Genomic DNA, 17,479 nt, shown 5'->3' on the forward strand with positions numbered 1-17,479 from the left:
ATTGTATACTGTGATTAAGAATATGTTTTGAGGAGTCAGAGACAAATTATTATATTTTGCACTTAACATCACCTGTCACAACCCAAGGGCATTAAAATTATGTTCAGAAACAAAATCAGAAATTGCTAGAAAAGCTCTGCAGGTCTGGCAGCATCTGTGGAGAGAAATCAGTGTTAACATTTCAGATCAAGATAATTCCAGACTTGCTGAGCTTTTCCAGCAATTTCTATTTTTGTTTCTGATTTACAGCATCCGCAGTTCTTTAGGTTTTTACTAACATTATGTTGTTGCTTTACTTTTTTTGAGTCTAAGCAGATACAGTAGAAGATGTTCACCCAGTGCAGTGTCCAGAGAAGCAAACAGAAGGCTGTATAGTGATATCAGTAGACTGGTGCATACAATAGTTCTTCTATAATGCGATGGTCGCATTCTTGTGCAACCCCGTATTATAGAAAAATCGTGCTTTTGAAACAGCACTTAAAGTGTTGTTGATATAATCGCATTACAACCAACACACATTTTAAATGTTTATGCTTTAGAAACAGTGTCCCCCATTCATTAATTGTGTTACAGCAAATTCGCGCTAACGAAACATGCGTTATAGCAGAGCGACCTGTACTCTTTTAAGATAACAAAGATATTTTGCATGCTTGGTTTTACTGTAAGACTAAACAAAATGATTTGTAATTTCCACATAGTCAGCAGTAATCCCTACTACTCAGATATTATATATTATTATCTTGATATTGCATAAGTCAAATTAGTTTAGTCAATGTTGTAATTTGATTGTATTAATTTTATGATGTAGAATGCTCTTAATACAATCCTTCCTGTGGTGAGCAAGGTCCTTTTATCTATTTTTTTCTACTAAACGCACATAATATAACCCTGAGGAATCATCTAGGAGAAAGTGAGGACTGCAGATGCTGGAGATCAGAGCTGAAAAATGTGTTGCTGGAAAAGCGCAGCAGGTCAGGCAGTATCCAAGGAGCAGGAGAATCGATGTTTCTTCACGAATGAAGAAGGTGTGCCAAGCAGGCTAAGATAAAAGGTAGGGAGGAGGGACTTGAGGGAGGGGGCGTGGGGAATGCGATAGGTGGAAGGAGGTTAAGGTGAGGGTGATAGGCCGGAGAGGGGGTGGGGACGGAGAGGCCGGGAAGAAGATTGTAGGTCAAGAAGGCGGTGCTGAGTCTGAGGGTTGGGACTGAGATAAGGTGGGGGGAGGGGAAATGAGAAAGTTGGAGAAATCTGCATTCATCCCTTGTGGTTGGAGGGTTCCTAGGCAGAAGATGAGGCTCTCTTCCTCGAGGCGTCGTGTTGCCATGGTCTGGCAATGGAGGAGGCCTAGAACCTGCATGTCCTTGGCAGAGTGGGGGGGGGGAGTTAAAGTGTTCAGCCACGGGGCGGTTGGGTTGGTTGGTGCGGGTGTCCCAGAGGTATTCTCTGAAACGTTCCGCAAGTAGGCGGCCTGTCTCCCCAATGTAGAAGCGGCCACATCAGGTGCAGCGGATGGAGTAAATGATGTGTGTGGAGGTGCAGGTGAATTTGTGATGGATATGGAAGGATCCCTTGGGGACTTGGAGGGAAGTGAGGGGGGAGATGTGGGCGCAAGTTTTGCATTTCTTGCGGTTGCAGGGGAAGGTGCCGGGAGTGGAGGTTGCTTTGGTGGGGGATGTGGGTGTGGGGGTGGGGGGTCAGGTCAGCAGGTCCTTGGCCTCCTCCATCGCCAGACCATGGCAACACGACGTCTGGAGGAAGAGCGCCTCATCTTCCACCTAGGAACCCTCCAACCACAAGGGATGAATGCAGATTTCTCCAGCTTCCTCATTTCCCCTCCCCCCACCTTATCTCAGTCCAAATCCTTGGACTCAGCACCGTCTTCTTGACCTGCAATCTTCTTCCCGACCTCTCCGCCCCCACCCCCTCTCCGGCCTATCACCCTCACCTTAACCTCCTTCCACCTATCGCATTCCCAACACGCCTTCCCCAAGTCCCTCCTCCCTACCTTTTATCTTAGCCTGCTTGGTACACCCTCCTCATTCCTGAAGAAGGGCTTATGCCCGAAACGTCGATTCTCCTGCTCCTTGGATGCTGCCTGACCTGCTGCGCTTTTCCAGCAACATATTTTTCAGCCCTGAGGAATCATCTCAGTCACTGAATAAATGTTACTTAGCCATTCTCTTTAACAGGACCTCCATTAAAGGGTTTGTATTTAAGAATATATAAGAAACAACAAAGAGAAAAAAGGCCATGTATTGAAGCTCACCCCACTACCACATTAACTCATTGTGACATATAATTCATTTTGAATAATGCTAATGATTTTTCTATTAAGTTGGTTGCTAGATTATTCTAAGCATTCATCACATTCATCCAGATAGATGCATTTTACATTTATTTTTTCTTTAAGTTTCCTCTTATGTTCACTGGGCATACTTCTTCATTCCTGGACTGTTTTGAGCAAATCAATAGGTACAGTGAAGTATGGTGCGAAGTATTGACACCGGATTAAAAAGAAAAAAAATGTTTTAATCTACTGCATTGATCAATTTTTATATTAATTTAACCAGAGTAGCCAGAGGCTCATGTGCTATCAGCTGATAGACCATAGCTGGTTTGAAGTTTAGATTTGTTTATCATAAATCATTTACAGCAGAGGACTCTACTCAGCAGATTTTTCCATCATGCAGTTTGATTTAACTCTGACACATATAAAGTCCAAACTGATCTACTCTCAATCTGCTCTACTGTATTCTATTAAATCTTACAAACATAGGCCAACATCAGCTGAAACATGTTGTATAATAGAAATGTACACCAGCAGCAATTGCACCAAAAAGATTGAGAGAATGCCTGTTTAGGTGCTGGCATGTTACTTGAAAACAGTTCAACAAGAGGCATTTGCTTTTACTTGTTTGCAACTGAAGCATGCTAAGCCAGGCACAAAAAAGTCCATATTATCATGATATTCAGGTTTATTTCAGAATCTATATGTCATTTTTCAGAGTGAATATCAATAAATAAACATACCCTTTTGATTCAAAGATTTTCAGTTTTATCAGATTTTGATCCTTGAATTTTGGTGGCAAAGGATTGAATGTTTTGGTTCATGTTATCTTATTAGGGGAAAAAATCAAAATCAGAAGTTGAATACAATATTTTCAAAGCTTAGTTTGGTTATGGACTTCAACATTAAGAGGAACATGCAGGGGAATGAGGACTGGAGGCAGTAATGAACTCTCCTTAACAGGTTTTGTGCCTTGAGGTTCTCTTCCAACCATACATGGAAAACATCAGAGGAGTTTTTAGTTCACATAAATCCAGTCCATGACTGCAGAGTGCCCTCTGGGGTATATCAGAGGGTAGGTTAAAATCAGCAGTAGGAGAGAGTAGACAGGGTGTGGGAGGAGAAAATCCCAATCTTATAGTTAGTATTTATTCTAACCAATCCCGGTGGTCAAGGACCTGGTTTTGTCATTGGCATTTCAACTGTGGGGAGGATCTTCCCCAACTCCAAAACAACATCCAATTCAGAGAGTTGTCAATCCTGATTCGATCACCAACCCTGGTAGGAGGATCCTTACCATTATGGGAGAGAAGGTTTTGATGAGCGTGAATTTGAGAAACTGCGAGAATTACTTCTACTCCTCTTGACCATAAGTAAGTGCTGTAATAGCATTTATATTTTGTCCCAAACTGTTTTTTGCTTGCCTTCATTCTTATAACTGGTTTCCCAAGACTTGGGAATTTCAGCAGGCCACAGTTAAATTTGTAAAAAAAGTTAACTTAGCAGTGTCAGTTTAATTAATTTGTTTCAATAGCCAGCTTACCTCTAGAGACCAGGTTAGCTGATGATCCCTTCTCAGATCTCAGTTGTACTTGCATGTGAATTGGAGGAGAGTTGAAGTCAAGTCTGAGAACTTTCACATTTTTAATTTCTGATGTGACCCCAATCTAATGGTTTTTTTAATCGTAAAATTCAATATATGGAATTGAGCAAAAATGGAGACCATTTGACCCATTATGAGCACGTTAGCTCTTTAAAAGAGTTACCCATGGATCATATTACCTTGCTCTTTAAAACAGTTACCCATGGATCATATTACCTTGTAATTCCTCTCCAATTTTTAACCTTTTTTAAGTGTAGATCTGATTTCTTATAGAAAGTTAGTATTGAAACTACTTTCACCACCCTTTCAGAAAGTGCCTTCCAAATCAGAACCATTGGCCAAGTTTTAAGAAAAGCTCTCCTTATCTCCCCTGACTTCTTTTTGCCAATTATTTTCAAACTGCTCACTGATTATCTTATTAATATGCCATCGGAACCAGTTTCGAAATTCAAGCAAAACCATCCTTTTTGGAATATATTTCTGATCATGTGCATATTTTTCTCAAATTTCCTCAAGCCCATTTTCCAGCGCGGCCTAGCCAAAGCTCCGATGTACCATGTTCTTTGCATTCGATACATTGTTGCTTCGTTGTACTGACAAAATATTTGTTCTTGCATTCAAAGGAATTGGTTTAGAGTCACGTGTGCTGAGGAAAATGACAGATATGCTGGAAGTAATAGTGAAGCGGATGGAGCCACTGGCAAAACTGGAAAATGTGAGTGACTTCAGAAAATTGGAGGAACTCAGCTCTGCTTTAAATCGGTAAGTGCCAACATAAAATGAACAATATTAATAGCTCGTACAGTTTGATATGACTATTGCTGTGTTGTTCTATGTTAATCAGCATTCTTAAAACATGCATACCTGTGTGCTGCTCAAAGAGAAGACAAAACTATTGGCTTTTGAAGAAAAATCACAATTTTTAAGATTTGATCCTTTAATAATGCACAAATCTGTACTATAACCAAATTAATTAGAACTTATCAGATTTGCAACTATTATACTAATATGGGCATGTTCACAAAATAGTGACTATTTAGCTTTTTGGATATTTTTAACATATTCAAGAATCTGTGACTGTATTATTAAAATTGTACATCCCTGTAAGTAGAACATTCCAGTCAGAAAATCCAGAAACTTTAAAGTCAATTCCATTTCTCCACTGTAGCTTGGCCTTATAGCTAGCAGCCCTGCTGATTCACAGATAATGAATAGATAATATGGAAAATATTTCTGATATGCATGGTAGATATATTTAATGAGATTTTCCAAATAAACATGGTATTTAATATTGCATTTAACATCACCTTGGGTTTAATTATTAGCATATTTGTCTCTGAATTAGAATATTATGAGTTCACTCCATTCTACTGAACACTTTATCTAAACTGCCACTCCAGTGCAATACTTTACTAAATGTGATGAGATTTTAAATTGAGTCTCTGACTGTCTGTTCATGTGGGGACAGTACATTCCAGGCCACAACATGCCAAAGGGTGAGGTGTTCTTCTCTAATTTCATTGATACTGTTCAATCCCAGCACTTACTGCATAAACAAATTAAATAGTTATTCATCTTGTTGTTGGTTATAAGATCTTCTGAGCAAATTTATAGCCACATTTAACTAAATAGCAGGGATAACACTAAAAACAAATTTGTGCAAAGCATTTTGGTATCTTCCTTCACAGAAACATTTAGGGCTACACAAATGATTTGGATGTGTTTGTATGGTTTAGACCAAGATTAAGTTTAAGATTGTAAGAATTTAAGCAATCATGCTTTTTATTTTAATGTAGCGCACGTGAGACACCAACGTATCTTCTAAAGCAGTGCTTAAAAAATGAAGTTCTGCAGAAAATATTGCAATTCCATGTCAAGAGTAGGACCACCTTCGTTTTCAGCCTGTAACTTTAATCCCTTGTCATGAGCTGAATCTCCCTTGCTGGCTACTTGCTTTTAAAACCCCAATCAATGTTATCCATGACTTAATTTTATATTCTTCCCACTGATCGCTATTCAATTGTAAATTCTGGCCTCCTTTTTCATTCCTGAGACAAGAGCACAGAGTCAAACCACAATGTCCCAAATCTGATGCGATATTTGTTTGGGAAATGTCAGGGTTTAATGGGAGTTGTGCCAGTCACTCCTGGAGGATGTTTGGAAGCAGCCACAGGGACTGTCCCATGTGGCCCAGTTGTTACAGCATGACATTTCACTTAACAGCCCTCTTGAATGCTCCTTTCACTTGTCCCTTGTAGGTTCCCTTACAAGTTCCAGTAGATATATCCATCATTTACACACTCGTATCTACTCTTAACAATCTGAAAGAGCACTTTGCCACCCTAAAAGCACATCTGACCTCTCCCTAAGATGTTCATGACCATTTCAAAAAGGATACCTTATCTTCCCAAAGAACTTTAGTGCGTTCAGTCCTTCTCCTGATAGGCCATAGGGCACGAGTTATGTTTTGGACATCTCACCAATGAAAATGGGATTTGATTGAAGCAGTTGAGCTTCAAACTGTGGAGTTACCTTTGCGAATAAACATATGGTGTGAACCATTCCAAGTCCTCCCCTGTTTTGGGGTAGCTCTTCTTGCCACCATTTTTGTTAAAATGTGGGCCCTGTCATTCAAGGCAAAAACCTAGATTCTTAATTTACCTACCATCCTGCTTTAGGTAACTTTGTTCACCAACCCCTTGTTTCCACTGACTTACATTTACTCCATCTTCTAATGCATTAAGTTTGAGTTCCTTGTCATTGCTTTGAAATATCTAAATAGCCTCACTTCAATACTTTTGATAACTTTGACCCATTTGTGCACCCTTCTGTCATGCAACATTAATCTGTATATTCTACCAAAACTTCTTTCTCCCCTTGAAATTATATTTATGTATTTCTTATACCTTTCTCTATCGCCATCTTTTTGACTAAACTTGCAATTAGTACTATAACTCTGCCACTATGATTTACTATGATTTTTTTGAGGCATTGTGCTATACTAAAAGGTACTTTTTAAAGGCATTTTGCTGACACCCAAGAAATATTAAATGATACATCTGCATTAATGAGATGGTTTTCTTTTATCAAGTGCTATTTCCAGCAGATTGCAATTATAAAACATTTATTAACTTTTTCATCAATTATTGATCTCATTAGAGATCTTTAATTGAATAATTACATCGCAACCCACTTCCAGAGATATATTATAATCACATCATATACATTATTCATTAATATGGAAATAATAATTAAGTCAGACAACAACTTTATGTTATCCATGCATGCATGGAATCATGTCTGATTGACCTCTTTTCTTGTTACATCTACTTATCAATTATCTTGGCATTGAAATGCAAGAAATGGCATGAATTTAATGTACTTACCAACAATGGCCAACAAACATGCCCACTGAAAATGATAAGGTTTTCCATTCAGGTCTGGCTAAATTCCAAAAAGCATAAAAAGTATTTGTTATTGCCAAATCAGCTTGTTTACACTGAAAATTTACTTTCATTTCATTATTTCAGGTTGTAGGTTTGTTGGATAATTTCAAATAATAAAAAAGTTAGAATGATTTATTTCTATATTTTCTTTTATCAGTTTTATCTTCCCTTGTTTGTCTTTAAAGGTTTTGTATGTGATTTTATGCCAAGTTAATATATCAACATACAGCTCCTGGTTTTTGGTAATTCTGCTGGATGGGATGTAATTTTAGTGTTGCCCTCAACTTTGGTCAGGAAATCCTTGGTCTGATGTATTACCTGAGATTAGAAGCATTCATAAACATTTCTTATAGACTGCAATAAACTGAAAAAAAAATAGGCTGCCAAAGTGCTGTACTGGGAGTGTAGCTTTTATTGGCAAATGAAGGAATCTTATGAATTAGTAATAGCTTAAATATTGCATTAGCAACCTGGAAGTAGCAATGATGAAATATTAGATGTGGTCTTTCCAGAGTTGACCAATTAAGAATTAGTTTCCTGTTGACCAATTTCAATTAAAAGGATGGTAAGCTGATCAGAAGGATTGGAGATCAATTGAACAGTTTGCAGCAATTTCCAACTGGCCTCCCCACTGAGCAGAGTTGAGAATTGCTGGAAAAAAACAGAGATCTAGTGCCCCAAAATTGAGGGGATCATGGAGACCTGAAATAAAAGAGTGCCCAGTATTGTGAGAGGCATAAGGGTGACAGGATATTCCTGATGAAGGGCTTTTGCCTGAAACGTCGATTTCGAAGCTCCTTGGATGCTGCTGAACTGCTGTGCTCTTCCAGCACCACTAATCCAGAATCTGGTTTCCAGCATCTGCAGTCATTGTTTTTACCTCATTGATTTTAACCCTACTGCGAATCCTCTTGCAAGGATGCCTGCCTTGAAGAAGTTTTCCTCCTCTCTCTACAAGAATCTCAGGGAGTACTCTATGCTACTTTCTCCCCACCCCCACCCTCCTCTAGCTTATCTCTCCACGCTTCAGGCTCACTGCCTTTATTCCTGATGAAGGGCTTTTGCCCGAAACGTCGATTTCAAAGCTCCTTGGATGCTGCCTGAACTGCTGTGCTCTTCCAGCACCACTAATCCAGGATAATCCATTCAGTATAGTGCCTATTGATACCTGTTGTCCATGTAGCCTGCTTTTAAAAAAAAATCATTAATGGGACGTGGGCATCACTGGCCAAGCCAACCCACTGGCCTCCTGCTGAGAGGACTCTTCCAAGATGTTGATGGGTTTCACAGTGTGTAGGAAGCTACATCAACAAAGGGGCACTGCCATCCTCTTCAGAAAACTTCTCCTTAGTCTGACTATAATTGACTGCTTTCATGGTAAGGGCTGCTGAATTTATTACCATTTGGATATTCCTCAGAAGGAGGAACCAACATGCACAGTTTCCCATAGTTTGGCAACCTTGATGTGGCCAGGAAAGTATAGTCTTGTGTGTCTCACTGAGGATCCTTCGGTTTCATTGTTTGGATCTGCCTCTGCTGTTTATCATGTCCTCAAATGCCACAGGTCCCATTGCAATCAGCAACAAATACCAGCCTATGTTGGTGACAAGATGTTGCCAATCAAAGGTTTGGGGCAGATCAAGATGTAAGGAAAGGTAAATACCAATTTTGAGCTAAAATAAAACCAAGAGCTATAGATGTTAAAAATGTGAAGCAAAAACAGACATGCTGCATAAGCTAAGCAAGTCTGGCAGCATCTGTGGAGAGAAAGGAGAGTTAATGTTTCAGTTTCAGTGATCCTTCTTCAGAACCTTCTGAAATGTTCACTCTGCTTTCTCTCCACAAATGTAACCAGACCTGCTGAGTTTCTTCAGCACTTTCTGACTTTATTACCAATTTTTAGCTGATGTTACACAATCCAGACTAATTTTCATACCAGTTTATTTAGCTATTGTGTCAATGAATCCAAATGATAGTGCTTGATTTCTGTACATAAATAAGTCCTTAGGAATGGAATGATGATCTGAAATCTGGCTTTAAAAACACACATAAGCAAGAATTTCATTTTTAAAAAAAACTGAATGGAAAGATCTCTTAGCACCTATTTTCAATCAGCTTCGATCCATTGTGGACAACTAAAATGTATTCCTAAAATTAGAGGAGAAATATACCAAATTCTATAACTCTGAAATTAGAAATGGAAAATACTGCAAATTTGCTTTGTTAGTTTGTTGAGATTTTAGTATTGACAATTTGGGCAAGAATTCATCATGTGAATAATTGTTTCTTACATGTTTATTATCAAAGCATACACTTTTTTCTCATGCTCCAATATCCATTCTCCAATATCTTTTTAAATTGCCAGAGGTTCTCAATGTAATAGCGCCCCATCATACTGCATCAATAGTACTCACAAAGACTACTTATGATCACTGAGTTCACATTAGCAATTCCTAAGATATATAAATACATTATTTTCCATTACAACCTGCACATTTAATTGTGCTCTTGTACCGCTTCTCCAACCCTGCTTTCAATCTGTTACAGAATATATATGACTTGGAAATGTTTTGGTATATGTTCAATCTGCAGTATATTAGAGCAAGGGATTTGACCATAAGATTTCTGTGAAACAATTAATGATATTACTTTGACTATTCAAATACTGTTGATGTATGGGGACAGCTTTACCTGCAGAAAAGGTTTCATCCTTTGGTGGTTTTGCTTTTGTGCAACGTTTGAAGTCTATGTGCATCTGCTAATTAGAATTCTGTTAGACTGAATTACAAGCTTCTTGTGAAGGTTAGTCCGAAATAAGCTCAAGCTTTCCAGAACCTTTTTTTGTAAATTTTCAGTTAAGTAACACTGACATCTTTCACAATATAAGTCTTTATTTGGTTTGACAAGGCAGCCTTCTTGTCAAAATACATCAATTTACATTATTTAGTCTGAAATAAAGCAACAGAAACACAAATAAAAATAAATTACAAAACAAAGATCAACAACAAGGTAATAATTTTAATCAGTATTTCTGTTTTTTAATTATTATTTTACAGAAGGCCTTTTTTTTGCATTCTTATATCTTACATGTCTTGGATGAGATATAATTCACTTTGCGTATTTGTTTAAAGATGGTGTCCACTGATAACACATAACTGAAACAATAACAGGATATATATAATTGGAGGAGAAAGTGAGGTCTGCAGATGCTGGAGATCAGAGCTGAAAATGTGTTGCTGGAAAAGCGCAGCAGGTCAGGCAGCATCCAGGGAACAGGAGAATCGACGTTTCGGACATAAGCCCTTCTTCAGGAAGCCCTGAAGAAGGGCTTATTCCCGAAACGTCGATTCTCCTGTTCCCTGGATGCTGCCTGACCTGCTGCGCTTTTCCAGCAACACATTTTCAGCTCTATATATAATTGGAGTATATTTAAGCAGAAGAATAGCCTGCATCTTTTATTTGTTGAAAGATTGGAGCGACTGGGCTTGTATACATTTGAGTTTAGAAGGATGAGAGGGGATCTGATTGAGACGTATAAGATTATTAAAGGATTGGACAGTCTGGAGGCAGGAAGCATGTTTCCGCTGATGGGTGAGTCCAGAACCAGAGGACACAGTTTAAAAATAAGGGTTGACCATTTAGAACAGAGTTGAGGAGAAATTTCTTCACCCAGAGAGTGGTGGATTAATGGAATGCTCTGTCCCAGAAGGCAGTGGCGGCCAAGTCTCTGGATACTTTCAAGAAAGAGATAGATAGAGCTCTTAAAGATAGTGGAATCAAGGGTTATGTGGATAAGGCAGGAACAGGATACTGATTGTGGATGATCAGCCATGATCATAATGAATGGTGGTGCTGGCTCAAAGGGCCAAATGGCCTACTCCTGCACCTATTGTCTATTGTCTATTTACCATACCATATTGCTTGTATCATTCAACAAAAATGCATTGACATAGCTATTATAGTCTGATCAGAGAGAAGGTAGTATTGTGGAATAAAATCTGTTTGTGCCTCTTATATTCACTTTCAACACCAAAAGTACCTGGCCATTTTGGATTTCCTATACATTTGCAAACATTCTCATAAGAAACAAGCTTTTTTTTATTATTCATTCTTGGGATGAGGACGTTGCTGGTTAGGCCAGTATTTATTGCCCATACCTAAATGCTCAGAGGGCAGTTAAGAGTCAACCACATTGCTGTGGGTCTGGAGTTACATGTAGGCCAGACCAGGTCAGGATGGCAGTTTCCTTCCCTGAAGGACATTAGTGAACCAGGTGGGTTTTTCCAACAATCGACAATGGATTCATGGTCATTGTTAGACTCTTAATTCCATATATTTTGTTGAATTCAAATTCCACCATCTGTCATGACAGGATTCAAACTTGGGTCCTAGAACATGACCTGCGTCACTGGTAGTGATAATACCGCTAAACCATCACCTCCCCTTAAATAGAGAAATACATAAAGAGTAACAAATGTAGTATTTTATTAAACACCACAATTGTGTCACTTACCATAGTCATTGATCTTTTGCTTAATAAGATATCTGTTTGTTTTCTCCAGAAGGAGGCTTATCTTTAGGTTTTAGCAATGCTTGGCCTTGGGCCAGCTTGCTCATTGCTGTTTCCTTGCTGCTTTTGTGTCATCTAATCAACCAGATGATATTTCCGTAACATAATGTGATCGTGGTGTGATCAATCACATTTTCAAATGGTCAATCACACAGCAACTGCCCTGCATCTGTTCTAAATCAAAACTTCAACCAGCCAATGTCACCAGCTAAATACAATTTATAGACACACACACCTCTTCAGAAAACACTTAAGATATGATCAATACATTGATATTACAAAAGGGCAAGCTTTAGACATTTTTTTTCTCATTTTGGCTAAATCAGCAAATCTGTAGTTACTACCTACACAGATGCAGGAAAATGACTGAATTAAGAAAGAAAGTTCAGAGAATCAGAAAGGAAAATTAAGCAAAAGTGTCTTATTGTAAGTAGCCTCTTGGAACAATTCACGACTTGCACAAGTGAGGCTCCACATTTTCATGTGTGCCCTTTCTGTGTCGTTGAGGGTGAGTAGCATGGTGGGACCATAAATTTTGTCTTTAACAGGGTCCTTATGACTTGAAGTGCCGGGCCTAACTTTCTGGAGTGTGATTTGTTTATATTTACACAGAAATCCAGTAATTTATTGGCTCTCATTTTTGAAAGGCTAATGAGAAGTAAAAATCAGTCAACAATCTATACTATTTACAAATTACAGTGTAACTCTTTCATGATATGAATTGTTGGGATTTATTATGCATTAATAATGATTGGAAATTTTTTCAGTAATTTCAGTGCATTGTTTTTCAAATTTTAAGTTCTTTTTTGTGACTTACATTTTCTGATTGATAAATAAAATTAAAAGTACTTTGATAAGAAGGCTGTCTTGTCAAAAGAATTCCAATCTAAAGAATGACAGTGCAGTGAACTGAAACTTTTCCACTTCATAACCAAGTGACAAACTAACAGTGATAGGTGATGTGTCCCTCTGGAAATGTCAGCAGTAGTGCTCGCTGTGTCTCACAGTACTGTGTTAACCCACAGCCTTGAAGACAATGATTCAAGTTGCACTTCATACCATTTTCATTTTTGTACGTTTGGCATATTGGGTTTATTATACATTTCCTCATTAAGTGGTAAATTCAGATAATTTATGTTAGGTATGAAAGTACATTCATCTATTATAGCTAATCCTTTGCTAGACCTCTGCTAAAATGTACTTGTCTTTTGAATATTTCCAGTTAATTCTGCTATAAGTAAGCAATTATGTAATTCTCAGAACATGGGAAACACTGATTCCTTAGATTAATGTCAGTTCAACATAATGATTAACTGCATTCCTCCACAGGTACCTCTCAAATGTATGTTCATTTGCTAATAAAAACTGTCATCTATAAGCTTATTATGGATGAATATATTGATATCTTAGCCTAGCAGAGACATGGATGAAGAGTGATTGCACCTTTCTCTTCAAAGATGCCTGGCTGCTCTTCCTTCTTTTAAATATCTGGTTGTATATGCTGCCTGAACTTCTGTGCTTCTCCAGCATCACTAATCCAGAATCTGGTTTCCAGCATCTGCAGTCATTGTTTTTACCCTGTATATAAACCCTCCTACCCAAATATATGGCCATCTGCTTGGCCTTCTTACCTCTTGCAGTTCGAAACCTCTGCCATTACAACCACTGATGCAGTTTCTGATTGCTCCATTCTATCATTTTCGATCTACATTTCCCTCCAAACTCCCAAACCCCCAGCTTTCCGTGCCTAACACGAGGAAAAAATCTCTCCCTCAAATCATTTACCATTGGGCTCTCAAACTCCCAATCATTTAATCTGTGACCTGTTAAATCCATCACCAATACTCATTAGTAGCTGTCAGTAATATATAGAAATTTACCAAAGATTCTTAGGCAGCACTTTCCAGACACATGTCCATTTCCATCTACAAGGACAAGGCTTGCTTTCTGTCTGTCTCTCTCTGTCTCTGTCTCTCTGCTCTCTCTCTCTAAATTCTGTTCCACCATACATAGGTGGACATTTAAAAACTTCTTTTTAGGAGACAGAAACCATTGTATGAACTACTACTTATATTTCACTATCAGAAACATTGTCCGTTGCCAACTTCACTCATCGCTCAGTTCAATTCCTCTGTGTTTGTTAACCAAAAATGGCCATTGATCTAGCAATGCTGCAATTTTAAAATCCTCATTCCAATTTTTAAGCTGTCGTATGTCCTTTCCATTATCTGTCAACAATGTTGTGCAACCTTCCTAATGTTCTGCCTCTTCTCAACTGTTGCGAGATACCTACATTTTACAGCCTATTGACTATTTCTGATTTTAATGACTCTACCACTAAAGTTGCACTTCTGCTGCTTAGGCCCTAAATTTTGGTATTCCCTTCTAATGTCTCGCTGCCTCTTTTCCTCTGTCTCCTCTTTTAAGATGCTCCTAGAAACCTACTGCTTGGGTCAAACTTCTAATTATTGGCCTAATATTTCCCTCTGTGATTTGTGTAAATTCTTTTCATACACTTCTGTAAAGTGCCATCAGTGGTTTTATTACATTAAAGGTGCAATATAAATGCAAGTTATTCCAGTTGTCATTGTTTCCATGTATAATGATATCATGAAGTAGTTTTTGTATTGTATCATGTGCAGAGTTCTGCACACAAAGTTTAGACAATATTCACAATCTAAGTAATAGTTACCTAGAACACAAGAGCACTTTGACATGCCACAAGATTGAGGAATTATCATTAATGTATTTGCTGATTTCTCTGAACCTCAAACTCAATTTAATTAACAACAGATGGATCTTCAGTTCAAGTAGAAGAGAATTAGTCAGTTTGAAGATCTGTGGTTTGTCAGGTCTTTGAGTTCTAGGTATGGATTAAATGTCTCATTTACTTTCCTCCCACTCCTGACATTCTCTCTTTCAAAGTACGCTGAGAGTGACAGCAAAACAGCCATCATCCATCATTTTCTGCTAAGACCCTCAAATAATGCTGATCAGCTAATCGTGCTTGCAACTTCTGTATTATGTTTCATTGGTCTGCCAAAGGTCTAAATTAGCTGAAAATTGAATGCATATGAAAAGCTGAAGAAGCACAGATCATCGTTAGAGAATGCTGGAAACGATTTCTGACAATCTCTCTGTATCTCTAGTAATAAACCGATGGCTCATAAAAGTTCAATTAAATTAAAAGCAATAGAACCAGATTCAGGTTGCAGTAAAATACGTCTTTCCTTAAATACTGTTTTGTACCCAGATTCTTAGAGAAAATAATTTGTTTCATGAAATCTACAGAAAAGATTATTATCTGTAGTATTTTATTTCTTCACACATCCGATAAGTGCACATTGTTTAAGTAGTTTTAAAAGCATTGCAAAATTTAAATATCTCAATCCTAAACTTGTGACAGTTAAAGGTTCTGGAACCACTTTTTATTCATGCAGCTGTGTCGGCAGTGAAATATCAATCATACCTTTTATGTATATTTTCTTATAGACTAAAAAAAAGTGTTGGTATTTTAAATGTCATAACTCTGATATGTTTCTCATTATCACCTTACTAATGCTAAAAGGATCTGCCACCCGATTTATCAGTGATTCAGCTTCTGCTATTTACTTCACTAAAATTAAATTACTCTTGCATTAGATTAACTCGATAGATGAACTTTGAATTTGCAAGAAAATAAACTGAAACATCCATGCAAATTTTGATTGATTTTTAAAACTTCCTCATTGGAATTTACGCAATTGGCTCAAGGCCGGCATTTCCTTCCCATCCCTAATTGCCGTTAAACTGAGAGGCCATTTCAGAGGGCCATTAACAGTCAAACATTTTTCTGAGGATCTGGAGATGTGTCAAATATAGGCCAGACAGGTGAGACTAGTAGATTTCCTTCCCTAAAGGATGTTAATGAATCGATGAGATTTTTAAAATGATTTTTTAAATGATTTCATGGTCATCATCAGTGATACAAGCATTCCATTCCAGATGTTCTTAATTTAGTTATTTCTTGATCGTTTTTGCTACTTTTGCTCTGGTATCAGCAGAAAAGGTAAGCATACACAATTAGACAGCATTACCTACTCCAAGAAGTCATTTTTATCAAATAGTTGATCTGTAGGTTTTGCACAATGTGACCAATGTCGCACTTAAATTTCTTCTTTCTTGGAGTGTTTGGGAAAAAAAACCTTAGATCTCCCATTTTTAGCATTTAACAGTTGTTATTGAAGATTATGTGGAGGTCGATCATTGTTGCCCAAGCACTGAACTAAGATTATGTTGTACGTTTCTGCCTGGGTGGTACTTTTTCTTGTTTATATTCCAACTGTAGTTTGGGCATGTGTTTAGGTTGTGAGAAGTTTAATTTTAATCTTTGAAAGATACTCAAAATTAAACTCCAAAAGTCACTTGAGAGTTATTGTTGGCATGTTTTTTGAGTTTTTCATTTAAGTTCACACTCTCACACTCACTCTCTCACACACACACACACGCAAGCACACAGCATTGGTAAAGTGCATGAAGTTTTTTTTTAATTTGAAGAGTACAACTAGATTTTATAGGGTGGCTGAATTGTCAGGACTGTTCTAAGGATTCAGCAAATACCATGAGTCACAGCAACAACTTCACCAAATGATGAATTGACGCTTTATATCCTGTTCCTCTTTGAGGTACTGTATATTGTTTGCACATTCCTTTGAAGTGATATGCAGTTGCCCTTTTTGTCAACAATAATGTGAGTAAATATACATATGTAGGGTAGTTGCGCCAACTAGTGTGTATACTCAAGTAATTGTTGAACTCATGGAAAGGTCGACTTCCTATTTTTAGCCAAAAAATCTGGAATTTTCCATTTATCTTATGTAAAAATCCTTCATAGATAACAGATCAACATTTATGAGTCAGTGTGCCGGCTGGCCCGGGTTTTCAGAATTACCGAAATTCATTGTGTTTTTGTTGTTTATTCGTTCAGAGGTCAGTTGGGCTTCTGCTAATGATACGGTATGAATTTTTATGGGCATGAATTTCAGCCCCTCAAAAGTAGCATCCACGTAATAGTTCACCCCATAAACTTAATCTTAAATATTTGTCAATAAAGTTCGACTATTACTTGCGTATGTAGGGTATATATACAGAAATCAGTTATCTGTTCTCCATTCAAAAGTTTGAGTCCATATTGGTGTCGTACTAATTCTCGGGCTCTCATGATGGTGTAGCATGACAGAGATTTGGTCTAATAATTGATATTTTTACTCAAAGGTGAATTGTTATCTTGTGTATTATTAGAGTGATTATTTTCATGGTGGTTTTCCACAATTTAAATTTCTGACTTTACCTTTAAATGTGTTCGAGCTGTAATTGGTGTTGTGTTATACCTTTATACAGATTCCTTAGTTGTCTTCTGTTTCTCTTTAAATGTAACAGCATTTGGTATTGTCACATCTCATTGATCCTGAAGCTTTTCTACCTGATTCAAAACTGTACAACTCTGAACTAATCCATTGCTTCCATTCACCAAAATGCCGGAAAGCTCACCTATCAGGTGATCACTGTTACATGAAAACAATTTATTGAGGAAC

General features: G+C 37.7%; 1 protein-coding gene across 3 annotated transcripts in view; it reads left to right on the forward strand.

Annotated features, from left to right (window-relative positions):
* The window catches only part of mgat5b (alpha-1,6-mannosylglycoprotein 6-beta-N-acetylglucosaminyltransferase B), an 876,343-nt gene that overhangs the window by 151,768 nt on the left and 707,096 nt on the right, over positions 1-17,479 (forward strand). For all 3 annotated transcript variants that reach the window (XM_088000554.1, XM_043714644.2, XM_043714643.2), the window contains one exon: positions 4,514-4,652. In XM_088000554.1, coding sequence (XP_087856680.1) covers positions 4,514-4,652 — 139 coding nt within the window. The remainder of the gene's footprint in view (positions 1-4,513; positions 4,653-17,479) is intronic.

Source organism: Chiloscyllium plagiosum, unplaced genomic scaffold, assembly GCF_037043375.1.
Source record: "Chiloscyllium plagiosum isolate Xiang-an unplaced genomic scaffold, Cpla_swu_hap1 HiC_scaffold_25, whole genome shotgun sequence".
Taxonomy (NCBI): domain Eukaryota; kingdom Metazoa; phylum Chordata; class Chondrichthyes; order Orectolobiformes; family Hemiscylliidae; genus Chiloscyllium; species Chiloscyllium plagiosum.